Here is a 27,583-nt window from a genome sequence, read left to right as displayed (position 1 = left end):
TTTAAAGTGTTGAAGAGCAAAGATGTCAGCTTGAGGACTAAGGTGCGCCTGACCCAAGCCATGGTGTTTTCAGTAACCTCATATGCATGCGAAAGCTGAACAGTGAATAAGGAAGACTGTAGAATTGATGGCTTTGAGTTATGGTGTTAGAGGAGAATATGGAAAGTGCCATGGGCTGCCAAAAGAACCAATAGATCCGTTTTGGAAGAAGTGCAGCCAGATTGCTCCTTGGAGGCCAAGATGGCCAAACTTCATCTCTCATACTTTAGACATATTGTCAGGAGAGACCAGTCGCTGGAGAAGGATATCATGTTTGGTAAGATGGAGGGTCAGAGAAAAAGAGGAAGACCCCCAACAAGAAGGATTGGCCAAGTGGCAGCATCGATGGACTCAAGCATGGCAACAGTAGTGAGATTGGCCCAGTATCGGGCAGTGTTTCGTTCTGCTGTGCATAAGTTCTCTAATAGTCGGTACTGACTCAATGGCACCTAACAACAACAACAAGCTTACTAGGGAGTCCTGGTGTGGTGCTATAGGATAAGCAGTGGACCAAAAGGTCAGTTTGAGCCACAATATTCAAACTCAGTGAAATTAGGAGCTGGGTGGATGTTCAGCCCAGCCACCTATTGCTTGATCAAGAAAGAGTGGATATTATCAGCATACTAGGGTCAGAAAAAGCCACTGCTCTGGCTGTCCTGGTCTTTGTGAAGATTTACCTCAGGGCCTCTGTGCTAACCTGGTTTGCTGTGCTCTCCATCCCTGCCATCTCCTTCCCTTGGCATTTGCTCCTCTCTGTGTTGTGAGCTCGGTTTCTGTCTGTGTGACTGCCTGGTTTGTTTTGAAGAGAAAACCACTTTTCCTCTCCCCAGCTCCCCCTTGGCCTGCTCTGGGTGCTGGCCCGCATGAATCTGCCTGTGGCTGCACTCACCACGGCATTAATGAGATGCCACTTTTTCCTTCAACAGGAACAGCTTTCACACGCTATAAGTAAAAATAGTTCAGCTGTTACTTCTGAATTTAACCAAACCCGCGCCTTTCTTGTTTGTAGCTAACACCACTCTCTTAGACTTTAATAATGATGAAGCAATACTCCTTAGTTACCAACCAACTAGATTTGTCATTCGGGCTTCTGATGAGCATTTGAAAAGCAGTGATTCATAGTGAACCTGGTCCTTGTTTTGGTGCCTTGCATTTTGCTGAGCAAGTTTTCCCATTCAGGCCAGTAGAAAAGTGTCAGCCATATAGTGTTCTGTACAGTAAACCTGCATGGTGGAACATGTGTAGTAGCTTGGGAACAGTAATATTTGAACAAGTAATTCAATCTGTGTCTTCAGTGTCCTTGGTATGAGATACTGCCCAGGGCACTGTACACAGTGCAAAAGAGCAGGGTTCAAGACCAGTCTTTGCCATTTGCTAGAGCTTGGGCTTATATTACGTCATCAGTCTAACTGAGATGATTTCAAAGCCAGTGTTCACATTCTGTGAGCCCATGGGAGTCCCTGGGTAGTGCCTAAGCACTGAGCTGCTAACTGAAAAGTTGACAGTTCAAGCCCTTCCAGAAAACTTGAAAAACCTGGCAATTACTTCAAAAAATCAGGCATTGAACACTTTTTGGAATACATTTGGCCTCACCATGAATCACAATGAGTCAATGACTCCTGGCTTATGAGCCCCTGAGCAGTTATCCCTGCCACCTGCTTCAATAAAAAAGCAAGAAGGCAGGGTTCTGACTGTGATCAGTTAATAGTCGGGGAGTCACTGCAAAACCAAAACTGGCTTTGTGGAATTTGGAGCAGCAAACATATGTAAATGATCAAGGACCATCGTGCCAAAGAATTATAACAAGGAGTTTTTCCTCTCTTGTTTTTGTTTTACTTCTCTTCTTTCATTATAGGAGATTCAGGTAACCTTCTCTGCAGAGTTGCTGGAAAAATTATCCTGGGAAGAATGAGGAGAAGAGTTGCTCCCTCATGTGTGTGTGTGTGTGTTTTGTTTGCGACTGTGACATCTTTCCTTCTCTCTCCATTCCATTTGCTGGCCAGCAAACTTGTGTTACATCCCTTTCATGTCTCCCTGTGCTACATCAGGTAAGGTTTGTCATCAGGAGGCACCAAGGTGGGATGTCTCATGCACCTCGCAGCACGTATGCCCCAAGTGTCTCATGTTTATTAAAACTAGCGTTTAATAAGATTCATTTAAAAAAATAATCAAAACCTGAAATGAATTCTACAACTGTCAGTAGGCAGCTTCACATGACTAAACTGCTTACTGTAGAACAGAAATCAGGGGTTTAGCTGACCCTCTTGAAGACATGTGGGTAGGACAAGAAGCAAATGGTCCTATTCATTCTCCTATTGCACTTTGCCAGCAATTACAATCTGATATATCACCAAAGTCTGCCAACAGTGGTACCCACTCTTGATTCAGGAGGAAAACTCCCTGTGGAAATGTTTTTCTTCTATTTCCTTTCTTACATTATCTCTTCCTCTCCTGCTGTTAGTCTTCTCGGTTTTGCCCTTTCTTTCCTTTCTACAGCTTTTCTACCCAAAAGTACAAAGTCATTGCCTTTTTTATATTTCAGTGATTTTTAGGTACAAGCATTTGTCACCTAGAAATGGAGTGAAGGTGGCACCACAGCATCACAAGAACATACAGCAGTGACAGAGAGAGCTAAATTGCTGTTTAAGGTGGCTTCTAATGTAGTGTTTACAAACCTTAGTTTTTCTTTCTTTCTTTCTTTCTTTCTTTTTAATGTCTTAGGAAGTCTCCAGAAATAGGGAAACAAGTCAAAGTAACTGATCATGGAAATTATTCTGACATCCTGAAGCTAGACAGTTACATTGAGAACGATGCTTTTGAAAGGATGCTTCTTACATGTTTTTAAGTTGCGTTCATTTTATCTCTTTGAATGAACTGGATCTTTTTCATGGGGCCAAGTCTGAATCACATACTTTTGGGGTTCTGGGATTCATGTAGCTGAGCCACCACCTCTTTTGTGGTTTTCCATTTAGATATGTATTTTCTCAAAGACAATTGTTTGATGGACCCAGCTGTACTATATGAACGTATACCTCCCTCTGTCCTTTTCCTTCATATCTCTTTCTACATAAAAGCTGATACATACCTACATATTGGAAAAGGTGAAAACTAAAGCAGAAATTGTAGAAGGCAGCTACTGTAGCTCTGTTCCACAAATGTGTTTCATCAGGCATATACTTATATAGGTAGCATTTTCTAAAATATATAGCAACAACACTGTATACAACAACCTCAAATTAGTAATACACACAAACCCATAATTTGATGTATTTTTAGCTGGTATCACTGTCTTCCCCCACCTTTTCTGTGGTAGAATCATACTCTTTATCTTTGTTCAGAACATCTTATTAAGCTGCTTCTCAAGAGTTAAGTTCATCCAAATATATTTCCAGCTAGTATTTTACTGCCATGTATAATCACCAACCAGGAAGAGTATTTAGAGTTCACACAAAAAAGAAAGAAAGAAAGACAAGTTGACCAGAGTGAATTCTGGAAGGGAGCTGGGTCAGTTTCAAGGGTGTGTCTCTTTATTCAAAGCTTTAAGGAAATTTCTACTTAATGACTATGAAGTCAAGACTGTGTTACATGACAGAAACTGCAAGTATGTAAAGGCACTACTAAAAAATGAAAATACAGTGCATCATTTTCATTTCTTTAAGTTGAAAAATATGAGATTCCATATACCTGGTATGGCACTGTAGGATAAAACACTGGACCATGAGGTTGGTTTGAACTGCAAGGTCGGTGGTTCAAACTCACCAACTGCTCCTCAGAAACCCTATACTAGATTGTTGTGAGTCGAAACCTACTTGATGGCACTTAACAACAACACGGCTTTAATCAGCACCTGCCATGGTTTTCAAAGATGAACACTAACGGAGCACAGTGCTTATGTCAAAGATGGGGCAAAGTCACGTGATTTCAGAGCTCTCAAAAAGTAGATAAGGTGTCTTGAGAAGTAGCTATACTTACTTACCTTGACCCTAACAGTTTCCATGGCCACACAGGTTTCCATCTTTGTCTCCTGTTTTCTTACTACCACCTCCTAGTGTGGCACACTTAGATCAGCACTGGACTGTGAACCACAAAGTCAACAGTTCGAACTCTCCAGTTACTCCTTGGAAACCCTGCACAGGGTTGCTCTGAGTTGTAACCGACTCCATGGCACTTAACAACAGCAATAACCAGAAAACATTACCCACTATTCCAGGTTACCAGGAAGTAATTCTCAAGTTTCCCCACAAAGCACAATTTTTCATAAAACTCCAAGAGATGTAGGCTTTAGCTAGAACTTTCTTGAGTTGTTGTTGTTGTTAGGTGCCATCAAGTCAGTACCAACTCATAGCGACCCTCTGCACAACAGAACGAAACACTGCCTGGTCCAGTGCCAACCTCATGATCATTGCTACATTATAGCCCACTGCTGCTGCCACTGTGCCAATCCATCCCATTGGGGGTCTTCTTCTTTTGCTCGAACACTCTATTTTACCAGTCGTGATATTCTTCTCCAGGACTAGACTCTCCTGGTAATACGTCCAAAGTATAGCTTCCAGGTAGCATTCTGGCTATACTTCTCCCAACACAAATTGGTTTGTTCTTCGGGCAGTCCCTGATGCTTTTAATAGTCACCTCCAACACCATAGCTCAAATGCACCAGTTCTCGTACAATCTTCCTTATTCACTGTCCAATTTCCACATGCATACTAGGCTATTCAGTATACCATGGCTTGGGTCGGGGCACCACACCGTACCCTCCTTCTTTCATAGCCTAGCCTCGGAAGTCTGTGTTCACATGTCCTAGACCTAGTTGGAACTTTCTGTGAATCATCCCAATGCCTGTTGGATCAGGGGTCCCATAAGCACACGAGGCAAGTGCTCCAGTGAACTTGAAATTAGAATAAAGTTGTTTCACTCATCTCGCTCGCAGCTGGTGACAGAGGGTGTACATTTGAGATTATAGTATAATTCAGTGACTAAATTTCCTCCTCAGATTAACTGGAGTTTGAAATTAAAACAAGCCAAGAAGATTAAAGAAAACTATTTTCTTCACCATGAAAGAATGGAAGCATTATGTCAACTATGTTTGTTAACATCATATAAATTAGAAATGCATGAGTCAAAAAGTGTTGCCCTCTCAGCCATCCATAAATTGAGTATTTATACAGCTCATTTATGACTATGCATAATACATGTAATCACCCATAATATAAACATATGTGTGCATGCATATGCAGATATATTCACACTATACAGGTAGTTCCTGATTAGGAAATATTGTAGTTAAAATAAACAGCATTTACGACCTTCCTTTTTTGTTGTTGTTGTTGTATCTTTTATGTTTTTATGTATATATCAAAATATATCTGTCTGTAAGTTTGTATATAATGTTTTCATCCTCCATACATAAGGACCCCTGTACCATAAGCACTGTACTGTTAACCAAAAGGTCAGCAGTTCAAATCTACCAGTTACTCTGCAAGAAAACGATGAAGCTTTCTGCTCCCATAAAGATTTGTGGCCTTAGAAACCCTATACTATGTATAGAAACCCTATGGCAATGGTGGGGGCACCCTCCCTCCAAGTACAAATAAAGGTCGTATTTATAAGTATACTGATAATTAAGGGCAATAATGAAAACTAAAAAAAAGCTATTTGAATTACTTCAGAATCAACTTACAACACAATTATCAGAACAGTGTCACATCACAAGTCAGGATCTACCAGTATTTAAGACCCTATATAACCTATGTTACCCACTGAGATATAGTTATATGTGTACATACATAAAGGAAGATAGTCTATAAGACTACATAATGCTCATTTTGAGATTTACTCATTCTACCCATATACATAACTTTCCAAAGTTTCCCAATTTATCCTTTAGGTTAAATATTACCTTGTTAAAAGCTTTCAATTGGTTACAAATGTCTTTTTGTTTGTCCCCCAGGATACTATGGGGACGGTCTAAATGCCATCATTGTGTTTGCCGCCTGTTTTCTGCCAGACAGCAGTCGGGCGGATTACCACTATGTCATGGAAAATCTTTTCCTGTGAGTGATACTTACGACAAAGTGCTTTGAATTCATAGCTGTGGGCATGAAGTGGCAGTTGCAGAACCTTTAATTAAAGGAGAATATTTGAAGGCTTTGATAAAAAGTGAATGAAACATCTGTCAAGAAAAACATGGCTCAAGAGCCTAAAACCTTTAAAGGAGCTCTTTGGTCAATAGAATGGATTGAAAACAAAATGAACACATTTTGGCGTGCATTTAAAAATTCTGTAACATTTCTTTTGGGTAAAGTATTGTTTTTGTCCCCTGATAACCTATTCTTGGTCCATTGACAATAACTTGACTTTGTTTTTCTCTGACCTTGCTTAATCACAGTTGCCCTTAGTGTTTGATAACATTGTTGACAGTGTTGATAGTCAGATTTCTAACCTAACCATTTTACTAGTGTACCTGCATTTAAAAAATAATAAAAGGATAACCATAATCATAAAAATAACTGAGCGACACTCACTCTCAGAGAAATCATCATAGTAGGTAACTACATTCTTCTCAAGGTGAAGAGGTAATATATACAACTATTCTTAAATGCCATACACCCTATAATTGAAATGTTACAGAATTATGGTGTAAATAGAATGGGGAATTTCATGTGAAAACTGAAAACACTCCTCTTCCTTCCTGTGAACAGATATGTAATAAGTACTTTGGAATTGATGGTAGCTGAGGACTATATGATTGTATATTTGAATGGCGCAACTCCAAGACGGAAGATGCCAGGGTTAGGCTGGATGAAGAAATGCTACCAGATGATTGATAGAAGGTATGCAGACACCATTGTTGAATCACTATTTTAGCTTCCTAAATAGCCCCCGCATTTAAGCCCCTTGAGGAGTCCGGTATGGCGCTGTGGGTTAATGCACTGGACTGCAAAGTTGGTATGAACCATGAGGTTAGTGGTTCAAGCTCACCAGCTGCTCCTCAGAAACCCTATACAGTGTCACTATTGCTCTGGTAGCGTAGTGGTTACGAATCGGGCTGTGAATCACAAGGTCAGTAGTTCGAAACTACCAGCTGCTCCGCAGGAGAAAGATGAAGCTTTCTGCTCCTGTAAAGATTTACAGCCTCAGAAACCCTGTTCAGGGTCTCTATGGGTCAGAAATGACTCGACGGCACTTAGCAACAACAACAACAACAACATTGATCAGATGACTCAATGACACTTAACAACAACAACGATCTTCCAAAGGTGCAATAACATGAACATTTGATGTATGCATATTGGAAATAATAAATTATAAAAATATCAATCTATGTATCACTTAGTAACCCAAATTTGAAATAAAGCAAATCCTCCCAAGATTTTCTAAATATATGATCACAAACCTGAAAGACAATGTCTGTTTTAAACTGCACCTATGCTATTTGCCCATGGCGGTGCACCTTGAGCTAGTCAACCAAAATACCCATGATTCTCTGTTGGTGTCATGTGATCCTATACTGTCTATGTGCATTGAAACTATTGTGATCTGGCCATGATGCTCTTACTTCAGAATTCATTGTTAACCCAAGTGAAAGCTAGCTGCTGGTCCATATAGTGCCTATGTGTGAACTGGAATCCATACTGATTTTATTAGAACAAAACATTTATTGCCATCTGAAAGGAAATTGTTATAATAAATATACATGAATTTGATGTCAGTGATGCATGTGGCGTCCCGTTAAATGTGGTTCTTTGTGTAACAACAAGTGTACCCTAACTGGTATGCTACTTAAATAATCCATTTTATAATCTAACTATTCGTAAGTAGTGTCGCTGGTGCTGAGAAATGTGCCTGAAAATCACCAACATTAAATAATCCTAATCTTAAAGCCATAAGATATGAGCCCTCATCTGGTGTTGTAGGATCAGCACTGGACTGATAACCACAAGGTCAGTAGTTCAAACCACCAGCTGCTCTTGGAAACCTTATACAAGGTCTCTATGAGTTGAAACCAATGCAATGGCACACAACAATATCAAGGTCAAACGACTGCCATGATATACTCTTGTTATTTTCTTTATATAGAAGAAACAAAGACCCAGTAAGATCAGATAGCTTGTCTGAGTTGCTATTAAGAGTCAAGATAATGTTGACAAATATAAAAAGCATTATTAAACCAAAATATGTCATGTTAGCTACAGATGAATGTACTCTAAGCATACAGTCATTCTATTTTACACTTGTTCTTATTGGAAAATTATGTTTGGATTATGCAAATTTTGAATTGTCTCAAAAAGTGTTCTTTTTGTTAAACATGGTCATTTTATATGGTCCTAGTGGATAATAGTAACTTGTCTAGCATGAGTTAAAATTAAATATATTCTTCTTTAAGGCTATAGTTTCTATTTTAATTCCCAGTGAAAGGGGTGAGGAGTAACTTTTTTTTTTCTTTTTTCAAAATAGATTGAGGAAGAATTTAAAGTCCTTCATTATTGTTCATCCTTCTTGGTTCATCAGAACAATCCTTGCAGTGACACGGCCTTTTATAAGGTATACTTATAAACGTATTACTAATAGTCTCTAAAAATATGTCTTCATTGTCCTGTAAACAGTATGTCATAAACTAAAGGACAGTCTGTTTTGCTTCCTTCTTTCCTAGAAAGATACTTCGGATTATCCATCAGAAGTTCCTAATTAAGAATGGTTGCATAGAGAATATTTTCCTTCTGATCATTATGTTGTTAAGTGCAGTCGAGTTGGTTCCAACCCACAGCAACCCAGTTTAGGATTTTCAAGGAGTGACTGGTGAGTTTGAACCACTGACCTTGTGGTTCAAACTGACCTTGTGGCCTGCACTATTCTACAGCACCAACCATCCAAAAGCCAGACCGACTCTCATCGAGTCTATTCTTACTTAGAGTGATTCTATGTAGGGTTTCTGAGACTATAAATCTTTATGGGATCAGAAAGCCTCATCTTTCTCCCATGAAGTGGCTGGTGGGCTTGAATCACTGATCTTGTGGTTAGCAGCCAGTGCATTATAGAATGTTGTTGTTGTTAAGGGCTGTCGAGTCAGTTCCACTTTATAGTGACCCTGTATACTATTTGTGAGGAACAGTTGGTGGGTTTGAACCACCGACCTTGCAGTTAGTAGATCAGTGCTTATCCTATACTGCCACACCAGGACTCCAGAATGTTGTTATTGTTGTTAAGTACTGTAAAGTAGAGCCGTTTCCAACTCATAGTGAACCTGTGTAGGGTTTCCAAGGAGTGGCTGGTGGGTTTGAACCACCAACATTTGTCTTACAGTGCCACACCTGGACTCAAGAATGTTAGTTGTTAAGTGCAGTCAATTCGGTTCTGACCCATAGTAACCCTGTATAGGGTATTCCATGGAGCGGCTGGTAAGTTTGAACCACTGACTTTATGGTTCAAAGTGACCTTGCAGTCCAGCACTTTATCCCAGAGCGCCACACCAGGACTCCAGAATAGGACTTCTGAATTATCTGCAATAAACAAGGGGATGAAGTGGTGGGTTTCTATTCCATATTAGGAAGAACAACAGATAATAATTTTGAAGTGATGCTATTTTATAGAGTGTAGAATAGAGAGAGTGAAATGGTGATGGAAAATAAAGACTAGCCAGGGACAGAAACAGGAGTTAGACCTTACCTTGTGTGCTCCATTTCTCCTAAATAAATATATGGTCGAGGTTGATAATTTTGAGAGCTGTGTTTTGAAAATCCATGCGGGTTCTTCTATATATTCAACATGGTGAGTATATATTAGCACTTACCTTATGTTGTTCTTGTTATTAGATGCCATCGAGTTGGTTCTGACTCTTAGCAACTCTGGGTTTCCAAGGTTGGAAATCTTTTCGGGAGCAGAAAGCCTCATCATTCTCCCTTGGAGTCGCTAATGGGCTCCATCTGCTGACCTTGTGGTTCAATGTCCAGTGCGTCTCCTGAGAGTGACCATGTTCCCTATCTTGTGTTAGGTGGTCTATTACTTCACATTTTCAGGATGCAGGGAAAAGTAAGAGATCCACATGATATCATTGAGAGTTGATATATTTTTGACTTTCTAGAACACTTTAATAATAGAATACAGTCTTGCCTAAAGTTACTATTGTTATTATTGTTAAGTCCTATGGTTGTTGTTGTTGTTGTTGTTATGTGCCGTGGAGTCGGTTCCGACTCATAGCGACCCTGCACAGGGTTTCCGAGGCTGTAAGTCTTTACGGGAGCAGAACGTCTCATCTTTCTCCCGCAGAACCGCTGGTAGTTTCGAACTGCTGACCTTACAGTTTGCAGCCCAATTCATAACCACTACGCTACCAGAGCTCCTTTGGAGTTGGTTCCAACTCTTTGTGACCCTGGATATAGTTTCCAAGGAGTAACTGTTGCGTTTGAACCGCTGACCTTGTGGTTCAAACCAACCTTGTGGTGCAGTGCTTATCCTACAGCGCCACACAGCTTAGACAAGTCTTTAAATCGATCATATTTTCCTGTCTCTAAGGTATTGATAAATTCCCAAGGAATTCTGGAGAAAAAACAATAGAGGGTAAAATCCGTATTATCTTTTTGCACAAATTTCCCTGTACCACCTAGCTTCTACCTGTTCAATGTGCCCTTATACTTAGCATTCCCCATCTCTACTTCCAACAGTTAAGGAGCAGGATTCAGTCCAGTTTCTCTCTGCAAAGTTTAATCCTTTGCCATAAAATGTTACTGCCTTTAAAAAAAAAGAATCTGAAAAATGAAGAAATATTTAAAGTATGTTTTTTAAAAAACCACTTATTTTAACAATAATGCAAAATACTTTATCAAGGGAATAGGAATTATTTGGACGTTATTGGTTTATAAAGGGTTTATTATTCCTGCTGTGCACTGTTGAGTCATTAGAACTCGTAGCAATCCCAGGTGACAGAGAAGAACTACCCCATAGTATTTTCTAGGCTGCAGTTTTTAAGGAAGCAGATCACCACGTCTTTCTCTCACAGAGCCACTTGTTGTTGTAAGTGCTATCGAGTAGGTCCTGGATCTTAATGACCCCACGTACAACAGAACGAAACACTGCTTGGTCCTGAGCAATCCTCATTCTCGTTATTTTTGAATCCATTGTTGCTGCCACTATATCACTCCATCTGTTAGAAGTCTTTCTTTTTTTCACTGATCCTCCACATTTCTAAGCATGGTGTCCTGCTCCAGGGACTGGTCCCTTCTGATAATATAATAATACTAGAAACGAATTCTCACCATCTCACCATCCTAGCTTCTAAGGAACATTCTGGCTATACTTCTTCCAACACAGATTTGTTTGCTCTTCTGATACTTTCAATATACGTCTCTAATTCAAATGCATCAATTCTTCTGCGGTCTTTCTTACTCATTGCCCAACTTGCACATACATATGAGGCAACTGGAAATACCCTGGCTTAGGTCAGGCCCACTCAGTCCCCAAATTCACATCTTTGCACTTTAACACTTTAAAGAGGTGTTTTTTTTTTTCCCCCAGCGGCTTTAACTAACTCAGTACATTGTTTGATTTCTTGCCTGCTACTTCTATGAACATTAATTGTGAATCCAAGGAAATTGAGGTCTTTGACAAATTTAATCTCCTTTTCATTTATCATTTTATTTAAATAAAATTTTTATCATATTATTCATTCATCCAGTTGTAAAGATTTTTGTTTTCTTTTGCATTGAGGTGTAATCATATAGTGGTAGTGGTGGCTGTGTGCCATGAAGTTGGTTCCGACTCTTAGCGACCCTGCATAAGGTTTCCAATGTTGTAAATCTATATAGGAGCAGAAAGCCTCATCTTTCTCCCACAGAATGGCTGGTAGGTTCAAACTGCTAACCTTGAGGTTAGCAGTCCAACTCATAACCCCATAAAGCCACTAGGTAGGTTCAAACTGGCAACAAATGTTCTTATATTCAAATAAAATTTTGTTTACTTGTATATGTTTTTTTAATGTCACAAAATAATTCTTTTGTGATATTTTCTAAAAGAGCACTGAAAAAAAATTTTTTTTTTTAGTTTAAAAATCATCGTTAGCTCATAGGCTACTACAGACTTTGAACTGTTTATTGACCCCACATCTAAGAAACACAACCAATTGCCTGATAATTAAAGAATAAGCATTTCAAGTACTTAGCCATTGTTTTCTGCAGTTTGAACAATAAAGTCTTTAAGATCCCGCCTTTGAATCAGTTAATCAACTTTTAGACCTTAAAAAAGACTCCTAAGCATCCTGGTGTGGCGCTGTAGAATAAGCACTGAACTGCTAACTGAAAGGTCGGTGGTTCAAACCTACCAGCTGCTCCTCGGTAACCTTATACTATCAGTTGCTATAAGTTGGAACTGACTCAGTGGCACTTAACAGTAACAGTAAAAAGGAATCCTGATATGATGCTGTCAAATAAGCACTGGACTGCTAACCACAGGTCGGCAGTTCAAACTCACCAGCCGCTCCTTGGAAACCCTATACTGTGTCACTATGAGTCAGAACCAACTCAAAAACACTGGATAACAACAAAAGAATAACATCTGCGCTACGGGTATGTGACAAATTCATTTGATAATGATTTCTTTGTCTATGCCAAGCACTAGGTTAGGTGCTGGAGGCTGAGCAATTAATTGACACAGTTGCTGTCCCCAGTGAACTCAGAGCCAAGCAGCAGATATAGGCAGACAAGTAAACAATGATATACAGGATGAAATTGAAGCACATTGTTGTTATTGTTGTTAAGTGCCATCAAGTTGGTTCTGACCCATAGCAACCTTATATAGAGTTTCCAAAGAGCAGCTGGTAAATTTGAACTGCTGACCTTGCAATTCAAACAACCTTGTGGTCTAATGCTTATCCTACGGGACTACACCAGGACTCCATTGGGGGATTGCAAAGTCGATTTGAACCACTAGGTCGATGGTTCAAGCTCACTGGTTGCTCCTCGGAAACCCTATACAGGATCACTATGGGTCAGAAATGACTATACAGTACTTAACAGCAACATAAAGAGCAAAGGCTGAGAATCTGCAACTGGCTGCACCAAAGATAACAATGAGTGCTTATAGTTCATGCAGCCAAAACCATGTCATTTGCAGCAGCATTGTATTTGACTGTTAAAGACAGTTCTGAGCAGAGCACATTAGAAATAAATTCACATTGTTGTTAAATGCCATCAGGTTGGTTCTGATTACTAGCTACCCTGTGTAGGGTTTCCGAGGCTTAACATCTTCTCTGAACCTCATCTTTCTCCCATAGAGCAGCTGGCGGGCTTGAACCATGGACCTTGTGGTTCACAGTCCTGTGCTTATCATACGGAGTCACTGCACTCCCAGATCAGCATAGAGTACGGTGTGGTGCTGTGGGTTACTGTGCTGAACCGTAAAGTCAGTTTGATCCACAAGGTCAAAGGTTCAAGCTTATCAGCTGCTCTTCAGAAACCCTATACAGTGTTGCTATGGGTTTGAACTGACTCGACAGTACTTAATAACAACAACAATATGTATATAGTAGGTATATTGATATATGGAACTGGACTCTTGAAAAAATGTGGAGTTTTCGTTGTTACAATTTAAAGGGATAGTTTTAATTAAAAATAATAAATTTCCACTGAAACACTGCACAAAATTATATCGATGGTAATTTTGGTGTCACCCTCTCCAATCACGCCATTTGTCATGGATTGAATTACATCCCCAAATATACGTGTCATCTTGGCTGGACCATGATTCTCAGTGATTTGGCATCCCTACAATGTGATCTACTGCAATCAGGCAGTCCGTCATAAAGAGGTTAAGGTGGAATGTAATGGTTTTACTCAAGCCGCATCCCTGATCCAATGTCAGAGGCCTCTCCCTGTGTGGCCTGCATCACCTTTTACCTTATAAGAGATAAAAAGAGAGAAGTAAGCGGGAGGGACCTGAGTACCACCAAGAAAGAAGAGCCAGGAGTGGGGTGTGTCCTTTGGACCCAGAGTCCTTGCACTGAGAACCTCCTAGACCCAGGGGAAGGTAAATACCAAACATATGGAGATCTTCAAGGGATGCTGGGCCCACAGATGTTGAAAGGAGATAAGGACCTACCCCACCCCCGAGCCCACACAGAGACTTCTAATCTCCAAAACTGTGAAAGAATAAATTTCTGTCTGTTAAAGTCATCCACTTGTGGTATTTCTGTTATAGCAGTACTCAATAACTAAGACATACCCATTGAAGGCTGCACCCCACACCTCCCTCACCAGGGACACCATGTGTAGAGCACTTAAGGTCAAGTGATCAGAACACTGCAGATAGAGGTTTATCTCCTTGCATGACCTCTTCCTCTTCCTCATTCCAACTACTCTGTGTTTTATCGAAACGTAATTTTAACCCAAAAACTTCAGAGGAAGAAAAAGGCCTAATGTAGTGTATCATTGACAGTGTGTTCACCCAAGATTTATCAGGAAGACTAGAAGTGGTTGTGTTAAGAGGAAGGTTGATAACCTTTCAAAAGTCAGAGTCAATGACCCAGGGGACAAAACTGGAAGTAAAATATCAAAGAGAGATGTGTAGATAAATGACCTAGTGAAAGCTTCTTACTAGAGTGCACAGTAGCTGGCAGATGGCACGGCATGATCGCAGTATACTTTCCATTTCAAACCATTCAAGAACGTTAGATCCTTGATCAATCGCCTTTCCAAGTGTAATGAGTTCAAAATCAGATATATTTTAGAAAATGGTATCTTTTAAAATAATACAGAAATGCATTCTTTTCTTTTATATTGTAGACATTTATTTTTCACTTTTTTTTCTTAATTTTTTAAACTGCCTTCCTCATCATCCAGGTTAACATGTGTCTACCCTCTAGCTAGTAAATATTCTCCCCTCCCTCCCACCTCTGATAACTATCAGAGAATGCTTCTCTTAGCATAAAAACTTTTCTTGACTTTTTACAATAGTGATTTCATACAATGTTTGTCCTTTTGTGAATGACTAATTTCACTCATCATAACATCCTCCAGGTTCATCCAGGTTATGAGGTGTTTCACAGATTCGTCATTATTCTTTATCATTGTATAGTACCCCATTGTGTGTATGTACCAGAGTTTATTTAACCATTCTTCTGTTGATAGGCATTTAGGCTGTCTCCATCTTTTTGCTATTTGCTGTTGTGAATAATACTGCAATGAACATGGGTGTGTATATATATCTGTTCATTTTATGGCACTTATTTCTTGAGAAATGTGTACCAAGCAGAAAGATTTCTGGGTAGTATGGTATTTCTATTTACAACTTAAGCAACATACTGTTTTCCACAGTGGTTGCACCATTTTTGCAGTTCCATCAGCAGTGTCAGAAATGTATTCTTATTATAAAATATTTATTCATTGCAAATAATAACAAATTCTTCCTTCATTACCTATCAATTTCTGTTCCTAATCCTCTTTCCCAGAGGTAATTGTTATCATCAGTTTTATTGGTATCTTCTTTCAATTGTCTTCTATGAATTTACATACATCTAAAATGGTGTAAGGAGTCAGGGTGTAGCACTGTGGGCCAATGCGTCAGACTGCAAAGTGGTTTGAACAGCAAGGTCGGTGGTTCAAGCTCACCAGCTGCTCCTTGGAAACCCTCAACAGGGTCGCTATGGGTCGCAATAGACTTGAGGGCACTTAACAACAACAAAATGTTGTAAACAGTTAAGCACTCAGTTTTAATCTAAAGGTGTGCAGTGCAGATCTACCCAGAAAGAAGTGCCTCAGAAGATAGGCCTGTCGATTGACTTCCCAACGGTCACAGCCTGGATCCAAAGGACCCACTCTGGGTTCAAAGAACCATGGAGAGACTGAGCAAGGTGTGTTCATGAGTGTGGGCTCTACAGTCTGCCTTCTGACTTCAGACCCAGGCTTTACCACTTTCCGATGGAAAATCACACAAAACCAAACCCCTTGCTGTCAAATCAATTCTGACTCAAGAGAGAACTGCTCCACAGGGTTTCCAAGATTGTAACTCTTTACAGAAACAGACAACCATACCTTTCTCCCATAGAATGGCTGATGGGTTTGAACTGCCCACCTTTCAGTTCGCAGCAGAGTTCTTAACCACAGCTCCACCAGGACTCCTTAATAAGAAGAAAAGCTAAATTATTTGAGTAGATACTATACGTCAGACACACCTGTAAGTGTTTTTCATATAGTAACTGGGTAGGAGTCCTGGTGCTTCAGTGGTTAATCACACAACTGCTAATCAAAAGGTCTGCAGTTCGGACCCAGCAGCAGTTTGATGGAAGATCTTTATAGATCACAGTCTTGGGAACCCTTTTAGGTAGTTCTGCTCTGTCCTGTTTGATCTTTATGAGTTGAAATCAAATCAATAACAACAAGATTGGTTTTTTTGTTTTTCTTCTTATTAATAGTGCTGTGGCAAGCTGTTAAGTGATATCTAGAAGACACAGCGGCTTTAGGAGGGATGAAAGAGTAACTCATGGTAATTTTTTTTTTTTTCTCTCCTTTTTAGTTCAAAATTCAGCAGCAAAATTAAATATGTCAGTAGCTTATCAGAACTCAGTGGACTGATCCCGATGGACTGTATCCACATCCCAGAAAGCATCCTCAAGTAAGTCTGGGCGGTTTAGAGGATTCGGTAATAAACAGTTCATGCTTAGAGAAAGGGTAGGAAAACACTTACTCTGGAGTGGTGGAGAAAGGGCATGCTCTTATTTTTAAAACAAAAATTAGATGTCTGCCAATAAATACACTTTCTATTATAACCTGCAGTTAATTGTTTTGTTTCTTTCAGATCCCCTTTCCTATATTCTTCTTTGGTACAATTGATTGTTGCTAATTGTCACCTTGAATTTTACAACCCTTTTAAAGAAAGCTTAAATTTCACATGAATCAGCTCATCTGTTCCGGATGGCCCGCACCCCACATAGACCAAGTTGGATTTGAGCACGGCTTGAATTTCTTTACTGTCTCACAGAGAGTAATTTATCAGTATCACCAAAGAAAAATAGAAACACATTGCCCTTTCTGTTTTCTTCTAAATCCTTTTTTCCCATGGTTCCCTTCAGGTTAAGGAAGGATTAGAGAGATGGTGTGTGCCCAGTGGTGGGTGGGCTGGTTGTAATGTTTTGTTTTTGCTCATCAGGGACAGGTTTCCCAATAAGCAACATAAACAGGGGTTTACTTGTACTTACTAATGCATAGTCAACAATTTTACTTGAGATTGCTTACTACAGATTTGTAAGTAAGCACAAATAAGTCCACACGTAACTTACTTACCGGGTATTCCATCCCTGTCAAGAATTGTACATTTGAAAAGAGACTTTGATTCTGTAGGCAGGTGCTATGAGGTTGGGAGAGAGACAGTTAACAGCCTGGTCTACAATCAGAATCTTTGATGTGGTGGGAAAATGTGAAAATTTTCATTACAGATTAGTAATAATCACAAGTAAGCCTGTGCTTACTTTGCTGATTGGGTAATCCAACACTGTTGCTTAGAAAGAGGTAGCATTGTTGCTGTTTGCATGACGATAGCATAGGCACAGAAGGGCTCAGGATTGCGACAAAAAGTCATAACATAAATGCTAACTGAACAATTGCTTGGAGCTGAGCTGTAAAAACACTATACCAGATGATGAGTACTCTTACTTGGTTCATTGTTGCAAAGACTCCATGTTTTCTATGTGCCATGTCTTCTCTTCCAATGTGTCTCATCCACTCGTGTCTTCCATCTTCTTCCATAAGGTGGATAGCAAAATGGACCTCCCAATTTGGGATTCCAAAAGAATCTCATCACGTGACAAGACTGCACAAGAGCCGGAGGGAAAGGGACACTCATTGAATGTATGTCTCTTGTGCTGGGCATAGAGGTGCTGCTTTATCATTTATCTCATGCCCACAGTGAACCTCCATTTACAGATGAGGGGAAAATAACTTAATAAGAGCCATTACTTATGCAAAGTCACACAGCCAGAAAAAGATGGGACTAGAATGAAAATCTAGGACCGCCTGGCTCCAAAATCTCCATGCCTTTTTCTAATACATTCCTTTGATTCCCTGAAAGCATTCATCAAAATCAAAAGCTCAGGAGTGGACACATTAGGTTTTCTTACATTCAAAAAGTGGACATGGACACTGGGTACTCACTGGGAGGATGCCCATTGAACTTATCGTGGTCAGTTGGCTCAACTAAACCAAGCAGCTGGCTCAATTGAATCAGCCATTTAAAACCCTATGGAACAAACTTCTACTCTAACATACATGAAGTTGCCATGAGTCAGAATTGACTTGCCAGTGTCTGGTTTACATTTAAGAGAAAAAAAGAACATCCACATATTATAATGCTGTTTCTCTTTGCAAAAGATGACAAAAACATTCTCTCTTCCAATGGAAGGGAGCACTGGACACTTTGCTGGTGAATGCAGAAATATTTTCTATGGTGTGGCAGTTGGAGGTAATAAGGGTGAAAAAAAGAGAAGGATGGGCTGTGGAGTATTAGATTTGAACCTTCCCTCCTACCTCTTAGTGTTTCTGAGACTTTGTTAAAATTATTAGACAACCTATTAAAACTCCCTGAATCTCAGTTTTGTTATTGTTAAGTGCCCTGGAGCTAGTTCTGACTCATAGTGACCTTGTATAGAGTCTCCAGGGAGCGGCTGGTGAGTTTGAACTGCCGACCTTGTTGTTCAAACTGACCTTGAGGTCCTGCACTTATCCTACAGTGCCACACCAGGACTCTGCTTTAGCATCTGTGAAGTGGAGAAGCAAGGCATGCTTCATGAACTGTCTTGAGGACTAAATAAGAGCAATTATACATATAAGGCATTTAGAAAGCCACCTGGCACAGAGTTGGCAATGCAAAATGTTATTTGTTATGATCATGTTGCTTTTAGAAACGCATTATCATATGAAAGTTTAACTGAGAACTCATTCATCCATACATAGTGCTTGTTAGTTTTCAGGGACTCCATTTGGGAAAACTTACTTCAGGAGGAAGGATTCCATTTAGAAATACAGATCTGAATTGCTTAATGTCTACAGTGTGTTTTGTGAAATAGGACGTTTTGTTATTATGTACAGGCAGTCCCCATACAATCCTTAGTTAAATCCCTGCAAAGCCTATTACATTAAATAAAGAAGTGTGCAGGACAAAGCCCCAAGAGCTGTATTCACTGGATACAGGAGGCCGGCCTTGCCAGGTGTGTGGTTAGGCTAGGGTTGGACTGACAACAGGATGTGGACTTTGTACAGGTCCAGGGGCCTGTGGGTGGGTTGGAGGTTGCTGAGATGTGGCCCCAGGGAGCAGGTGTGTGGGAGTCAGAGCACACGTCTGGTGGTGGTGGCCCTGGCTGCTGCTGCCCTCTTAGTGTGATACTTTCTGATCATGTGCAGCCACTACTACCCCTGCTGGGAGCCCCCTGAGTTCCCAGCTCTGCAGGACCATCATAGCTGCACACTGCCCTGTGGGAGTGAGAGACTGCATGGCTTCTGGATGGATGAATGACACCAGGGGGAGGGATTATCTCCAAGAGGAGGGCATTTTAGGGAGCTCTAGTTCTCATGTACTCTGGGGGTGTGAGGGTTTTAGCTTCCTGGTGTGGTGCTGTGGGATAAAACACTTGGCTGCAAGGTTGGTGAATCACAAGGCCGGGGATTCAGACTCAACAGCCGCTTCTTAGAAACCCTGTACAGGGTTGCCTATGAGTCGGAACCGACTTGATGGCACTTAACAACAACAAATCAGCAAAAGGGGATCTGCTTTCTATTAATATATATATGACCAGGATGCAGTGGGACAGTGCCCAGTCAGTGCTTCTGCACATATCTGCACTTTGTTTCAGAGGGAAAATTGGAGATTTATGTGTGTTCTTCCCAGGTGTCCATGTTTTCTTCTATCTTTCTTCATCCATCTCTTCTGCCATGTTTTTAAATTGACCCTCACTATCTCATTTTCACATTATGCCACTTTTAAATTGATACAAGACAGAGCTCCTCCCTATTACTAAATAACACTCCAAGAGCCTGATCTCAGCCAATCAGATAATCTGATCAAATTGGAGTATTCAGCCAGGATGAAGTCTGTCATCAAAGGGGCTACCCAACCTGGAATCACACTGATAATTAAGTTGACAATTCTAAACCATTGATTATATCTAATGAAAATCATATTTCTCCAAAAGGGCAATTTGACCATCGTTTGGGTGAGCTTCTTCTCTCATGCTTTGACTCTCCTTTAAAACATTTACCTGTCATTTTTCCTTGTTTGCTCATTTTCCTCACTGCATCCATTTTTTTATCTCATAAGGTACGATGAAGAGAGATCTTATAAGAGAAGTGTGAGGTAAAATCTCCTGATCTACAATTCACCTGGACCCTCTGTGTGTGTGCACCAGTGTTGTACTTGTGGGTGACCTCAACACGCTACAGTGTAGGAAGGCATCGTATCAGTTCCTTGTTTACCATACCCATCTTTGTCTTGTGTCCAAAGCTGTTGAGGTCAACCTGATTTGCAACTGAAACCTACTAAGCCAGCTCCATCCCTAACTTGGCCCGCCCGGCTGCAAACTCACTTGAACAGTACTCAACAGATGGATTTGGAGGTTCTCAGCTTTACTAAGACAGCATGTTTCTGATCCTTCTGTAACTTTTTTACCTTCCATAGGAAGGAATTTGCAAATATATATATGCATATATATATACTGAACGGGAGGAAATGGCCTCAGATTTAAGTGAAGGAGTGATCCCCAGTACTCCAGTACAAACGTATCTCTCCACTTGTCTGGCTCTGCTTTGCTGGTGACTCTCTCATGCTCTGCTTGCTTCTTTTCGTTTCTTTTCTCTGACGATAATTTTTGGTTGTGCAGACTGGATGAAGAACTGAGGGAAGCATCAGAATCAGCTAAGTAAGGCTCGGTTTTCCTTTAGCCGCTGGCATGATGTTAGCTTGCATTTCAGGAATGAATTGGAAGAAACTGCATGTCTGATGTTTTTGTTTTTGCATCCTGTTGATAATGCTGCCCTTTAACAATTCCCTTTCTCCCCGATAGATAACAATTTGTATTCTTCTTTTAAAAACATGTGTGTCTTTATGTGTAGATTTCCATTTGACAATGTCTGCACAGATTATTCAGTGACATTAGCTACTTGTTTCACAAAGAGTCAGCTTTCTCTTTAATTCCATTGTGGTTGTTTCACCTTTTATTCTTGCTATGACGTATTTGGCTATAATCTTGGTTATTTTTGAGGAATGTACTTGTTGCTGTCGCTTAGTTTTTTTAACATGAGATTTTAGGCACCACAGCAAAAGAACACATCACAGGCTTGTACCACATTAGGCACAACATCCAGATGATCATTAAACATATTGAGGCTACAAACTTTACAGATTTATTCTAATGCGGAGAAATCATGAAATTTGGATTTTGGAATACTTTTGTAGAGTCGATTTTGTGACTTTGTAAGATTACAAACAAACAAAAATCAACTTTATTTAGTGGTTTGGAAATATTGTTTGGCTAGCATCCTCTGAGCTATTTAATAAATAGAAATATTACAGTTCACTATTACTAAAGTGGGTCTCCTGGTGTGGTACTGTCAGATAAGGACTACACCACGAGGTCGGTTTGGACCACAAGATTGGTCACCCCTCAGATATCCTATTCAGGGTGTCAGCACTTAACAACAGATACATTATCACAGTAGGAGTGTTGTGGCTTCATACAGTAAGCACTGGGCTGTGAGCCACAAAGCCTGCCAGCTGTTCCAAGGGAGGAAGAGGAGACTTTCTACTTGCTCCCTGGAAGTTTTAAATCCTTGGAAACCGTATACAGGGTCTTAACAACAGCACTTAACAGCAATAACATTAACGCATAATTTTCTAGAAGGCAGAATCTTAACACACACAAATATAAAATGGACATTGAAGTGATCTTGAACTCATTACTTAATGAGGAACCAACAATATGTGGAAACCAGCTTAAAGAACATTTAAGAAATTAGGCATTTATAAGTAATTTAATAAAGGAACATTAAAATAAAATCACTGGATGAGATACCAAGCTGGTTAATGTTCAGCAGGGCAATAAACTGTAACTTTTTTACTTTATTTTTGCCACTAGAGAGAAATGATTTTCATCTGTTCTGAACAAAAATCTAGAAGTTAACCTTTACCTTTGCAGAGTTGTAAAATCACACAATCATTAGAAAATCAGCTCAGCATTCTTCTGAAAGAACATCTAGTCATTTCCTATTCCTGAATTTCCTGGCACCATAACTTCAGTATAGACAAGTACTGTTTGGAAAGTTTGCTGTATTAAGTATCTAAGCTTCCTTCCCACTTTGCATATTGCTTACTCTCTTAATTTTTACAGCCAGCTTCCATTTTCATAGATATTACATAAGCAGAAAGCCTGGACAATGTTCAGAGGTCTACAGATTTCAAATAAATAAGCTCTACATTTGTGCGATTATTCTGCATACTTTAAATGTTCATTCTTTTGTTAAAACAGTCCATTTAGGTGTTTCTTCCTACTACACATTTTTATTGCAGGTAGCATATGAGGTTGTTTGCCTATAGTGTAGATATTTGCAATGGAAAATTAAAGGCTTTTGTTTTAGAAAGTGTTACATCATTATAGCTTACTGCTGCAATATTCCTCTGTCCTTTAATTTTCTATAAAGATAACTAACAAGCATTTAGACTAATATAACTCAAGATTATATACATGTTTACTCTAACAGAATCATTTTAGTCTCCAACACAACTCTTACAAACATGAAGTTGTGAGAATATGGAATATATTAGGAACCAACGAAGCAAATGATGCTTAATCTACACCTTTAACATTTATCTGCACTGAAATTGCATTGAGTCATGAGATTTCCCAGAGAGAGAAATGTTAATGAATTACTCTTTCAGCTTCACTTTATTTTTTTTTTTCAGGCTAATAACTAATTTATGGAATTAAAATGTTATATTCAAGACAAAAAATGGGGTGAGAGGACAACAATAATTTTTCAGCCAACTCCATTATAAAGCCATATTGTCATGGGTTGGTTTTTTTCAGCTAATATAAAATCTTGCCTTCTTTAATAGATTTTGTCCCCTCCATGATTATTCTTGTTCTGCTTACCATATTAAATTACCATATTAAAACAGTCTTCCTTTTTGGTTTAGTTGTATTGTTGTTGTTGTGAAGTTCTGCTGAGTCGGTTCTGACTCATAGCGATCCTGTATAGGGTTTCCTATGAGTGGCTGGTGGGTTTGAACCGCCAACCTTGTAGTTACCAGTCTAGCGCTTATCTTATAGCTCCACATTAGGACTATCTTTCAGCTATTTCCCCCACTTAAATCCACCATTTTGTTCTCTTCTGTTCACCTATACATCCTTCCCTCCATTCCCAGGTATCTAAACTGTCTCCATTCTAAAGGAAGCAGTTAGTTCATACCTGTAGATGCTCAATAAATTTCTCCTGTTTTAATCAGGGAGTGTATGTCAGAGTGAGTCCTGGTGTGGTGCTGTGAGATAAGGTACTGGAACACAAAGTCGGTTTGAATCGTAAGGTCGGCGCTTCAACTTCACCAGCCATTTCCCAGAAACTCTATCCAGGGCCGACTATGGGTCAGAACCAACTCAATGGCACTTAACAGCAATGTCAGAGTAAAGTCATTGCTGTTAAGGAGTGATGCTCAAATTCTAGTAGACATCAAACTCACCTAGAGTGCTTATAGAAGCATGTATTCTGAGTCCCATCCCCAAAGTTTCTAATTCAGCAGATCAAGGACAGGGCCTGAGAACTAGCATTTTTAACCATCTCCCAGAGATATCTACTGCCTTAAAGGGCTGGATAAAATTAGCTAGTCTATCCTATTGCTTTGGGTTCAGTGTCAGTGGATAAGCCACCTGTTTAAAGAATGCTTCCGTATGTCTTTTTGATGGTAGCATTATGCGTATGGCAGCAAGGGTGATTCAGTGATAACCATGTCAGTGTGGCTTGCTGTGATGCTCAACAGGTTTCAGAGGAACTTTCAGATTAAGACAGACGAGACAGAAATCTGCTTCTGAAAAACCAACCATGAAAAATCCTATATGAATGACAATGATCCAATCCCACTGTGCATGGGGCCATCATGAGTCAGGGACTGAAGCTAACAACAACATTACATGTATGAAGAATTGAAATATTTTTGCACATTTGAAAATGTATAAGGAGCAAGAATTCTCATCTGTTGACTCCACAGATGAAAAGCTGCAAAATTCCACCTTTTTAGCATACCAGCTACATCTTCTCAACTCCCTGAAGTGGCCCCCAAATCCTTTGACAGATAGTGTGAGGGGATTCAAAAGGTTCATGGAAAGATGGAATTAAACGTTAATAAAAAATTTCCCACTAACTTTTTGGAACCCCCTTATACATTATGATTTGGGGTTGAGAAAGCATGATAACTGCACATGCAGTGGTAAGTCAAAAGTATTGCTACTCGGTTTGGGTTTATACATGAAAAAGTTTACTCAGTGGATGGCTGTAGACAAGTTCTCTCAGTAATAACTTGTCTTCATCTTATTCAAGTACCTTCAGAAAAAAGGGTCATGGCTAATATCAACTTTCTAATTAAACTCAAGTGGACATTTTCCTAAGCCATTGGAGCTTTGCAACAAGTTTATGAATAACAGTTTCTAGATGGATCAAACATTTTAAGGAAGGCTCAGGATATCTCAAAGATGAGCCAAGAGAGGGATGACTATCACCTTTGACAAATGAAGAAACTGTGGCTGAAGGCCGGGGACTGATGGAAGAAGACTATAGAATTATCATTGATACATAGCCATCTGACTGTGATCTATCATGGTTTGGTGGTTTTAATTTTCAGAGAATATCTTTGGCACCCCAATGAGTGCCAAAAGCATTGTGTGAATATTAGCTAGCTCAAAAACCTACTCTATTAAGCAAGGTTTGCACTACCAGAGGAGTCCTGGTGTGGCACTGTGGGTTAATGTGCTGGACTGCAAAGTTGTTTGTAATCACAAGGTTGGCAGCGCAAGCTTATTAGTCACTCCTTGGAAATCTATACCAGGTCACTATGGGTCGGAACCAACTTGAGGACACTTAACAACAACAACACTACCAGAACTCCCCCAAGCTAATGAAGACAATTTTATGAAACAAATCGTAACTGGGAATGTGTCTTGGATTTATATATGATCCAGAGAACAATGTCCATTTAAAATAGCGGTTTTCCAGGGGATGTGTTGGGTCCATTAAATTCAAGGCAGAGAAGTCAGCTCAGAAGGGCAAGGTGACTGTTTTAGGGGAGTCCAAATGGGTAATTTTGACACATTTTCTTGAAGGACACAGGACAATCACAGAAACTTATTATGAAGAAATTTTAAGTATACTGAAAATGACATTGGTGAGAAAAAGACCAGGGAAGTTGTGCTGCGGAATGGCGCAGCAATGCATCTGCTCGTTCTTAGAGGGAATTTCATTAGGAAGCCTTACCCTATCTACCTTACAACTTCATCTTGCCCCTTCAGACTTCTTTTTGTTCCTCAAACTCAAAGAACATCAAAAAGGAATACAATTTGAGTCCCTCAAGATTGCCCAAACTGCCATTTTGACATGGCATACATAAATCAAAGAGTGCAGAATTCTTTGGGGAAGGGTTAGAGAGATGGAAACCCCACTTTTAGAAATGTTTAGATAGAGGCTAAGACAAGAATCAGTAGCTTCACATTTTGATATTTTTATTTAATAAACATTTCAATGATTGCTATATCAGTATTTACGCACATATTTGGTTAGAATCTGTTGTTAAGTGCCGTCAAGTTGGCTTTGACTCACAGCAACCCCATATAGGGTTTCTGAGGAGCAGTTGCTGGGTTTGAACTGCCAACCTTATAGTTCACAGTCCAGTGCACAGTCTAGCACCACAGCAGCACTCTTTGGTTTAGATTCCAGAAGCTAGAAAACATACCTTCTATGGGCAGATGTGCCCTGACTTTCTATTTGACCTTCAGTAGACTCAGCTTCAGACTGAGTGTAACCAAAGGCAAACGCATACTTTGTCAGGGAATTACATCTGTCTGTTGTTTTGTTTTATTCCCATCAGTATTTTTATACCAATTCCCCCCACATACAAGCACACACGTTCTACCACCTCCACTAACTGAGGTGCTGAGCTCAGCATGCCTTTTCTTTTCCTTTAAACTTTAGATTTATACAGGAAAGAAAATGGAGGGCATAACCCATTCTTATCTTGAAAATGGTGAAGAACACATCTGCTACCTTTGAAGCAACAAAATTAAATGGTTTGAAAATGTATGTTTTCTTTAGAAAGATTGCTTTAAGTTAAAAAGTAGAAGACTGCATTTTGGAAGATTTCCCCTTCTTGATTTCATCCCAGTTTCGTGAAGTTTTTCTAGCACACTGCCAATATACTCACTTGACTATCCTTGTTTTGTAGAGTTGCCAAATATCTTACCATGTACCAGACCACCAGTGGAAAGTAAAGGAAAAACAGGGACAAAACTAAAAAAATAAAAAAAGAAAAATCACTTTTAACCATTTTTCACAGAAATTTTAACCTCCTTGACTGAACCTTGTATGTAAACAGATAAATTAGCCTGTGAAGTTATTCACATTACACAAGGAACCCATACATTTAAAAAAGAATAATAGAATTCCTTTAAATAGTGTATGCTTACAAATAATAAAACATTAAACAGAGAGAAAAAATGAAAGTTGGAGTGTATTAAGTATTAATCAGGAATACATAAAAAGTAAGTTTGAAATGTGATAACACTGGATACCATCAATGTTGTTGTTATGTGCCATGGAGTCAGTTCTGACTCATCATAGCGACCCTGTTCAGGGTTTCCAAGGGTATAAATCTTTACGGGAACTGAGAGCCTAATCTTTCCCCTGCGGAACAGCTGGTAATTTTGAACTGCTGACCCTGAGATTAGCAGCCCGATTCGTAACCACTACACTACCAGAAACCATCAATATGGCCTATTAAAATGGCCTAATACACCATCAAAAAAGCTTTTATTAGATAAATTCATATGAGTACCTGTTTTTCTTTCTGAGCACATTCAGTTGAAGTTAATGTTAGAACTCTTTTGTGTTACCTGAACACAATTTGGCTGTATGCAGTGGTAAGTGATCTATTTTTTCCTATAACACTAACAAGGAAAGCTGACACTGGAATTTTTTCTTTTAGCATCTTGGAAAAATGCTCCTTCTTGTGAAAACTGACAATTAACTGTATTCATGTGTAAATAAAATTAGACTTCTTGAGAATGACCTTCCTTTGTATATAAAACATTTTATTATTTGGGATGCAAATAAGATTTTGCAATGTTGTGTTCCCTGAATAAGATAGATTGAAAAGTCAGGGGGAAAAAAATGACAAGAACACAGGTGATCAGCTGGGAGTTTTCACTTTCCTTTTGTGTTCCTAAGTCATAGTTATTGATTGCATTTCAAAACTGAAGCATCGCTGAAATTCTTCATTTCTGTTGTTCAGGTGTAGATTTGTTTGATATTAACAATGGTAC

The 27,583-nt window shown here is 39.5% G+C and overlaps 1 protein-coding gene across 1 annotated transcript in view; it reads left to right on the top strand.

The window, feature by feature from the left end:
* Positions 1–20,930, top strand: part of PRUNE2 (prune homolog 2 (Drosophila)) — a 308,961-nt gene extending 288,031 nt beyond the window's left edge. Inside the window, exons 14-19 of the mRNA XM_006835009.1 lie at positions 1,895–1,903; positions 5,987–6,089; positions 6,738–6,869; positions 8,494–8,580; positions 16,537–16,635; positions 20,888–20,930. Coding sequence (XP_006835072.1) covers positions 1,895–1,903; positions 5,987–6,089; positions 6,738–6,869; positions 8,494–8,580; positions 16,537–16,635; positions 20,888–20,930 — 473 coding nt within the window. The remainder of the gene's footprint in view (positions 1–1,894; positions 1,904–5,986; positions 6,090–6,737; positions 6,870–8,493; positions 8,581–16,536; positions 16,636–20,887) is intronic.
* The last annotated feature ends 6,653 nt before the right edge of the window (positions 20,931–27,583 follow it).

Source organism: Chrysochloris asiatica, unplaced genomic scaffold, assembly GCF_000296735.1.
Source record: "Chrysochloris asiatica unplaced genomic scaffold, ChrAsi1.0 scaffold00014, whole genome shotgun sequence".
Lineage (NCBI taxonomy): Eukaryota > Metazoa > Chordata > Mammalia > Afrosoricida > Chrysochloridae > Chrysochloris > Chrysochloris asiatica.
This window is presented reverse-complemented; position numbering and strand designations above follow the sequence as displayed.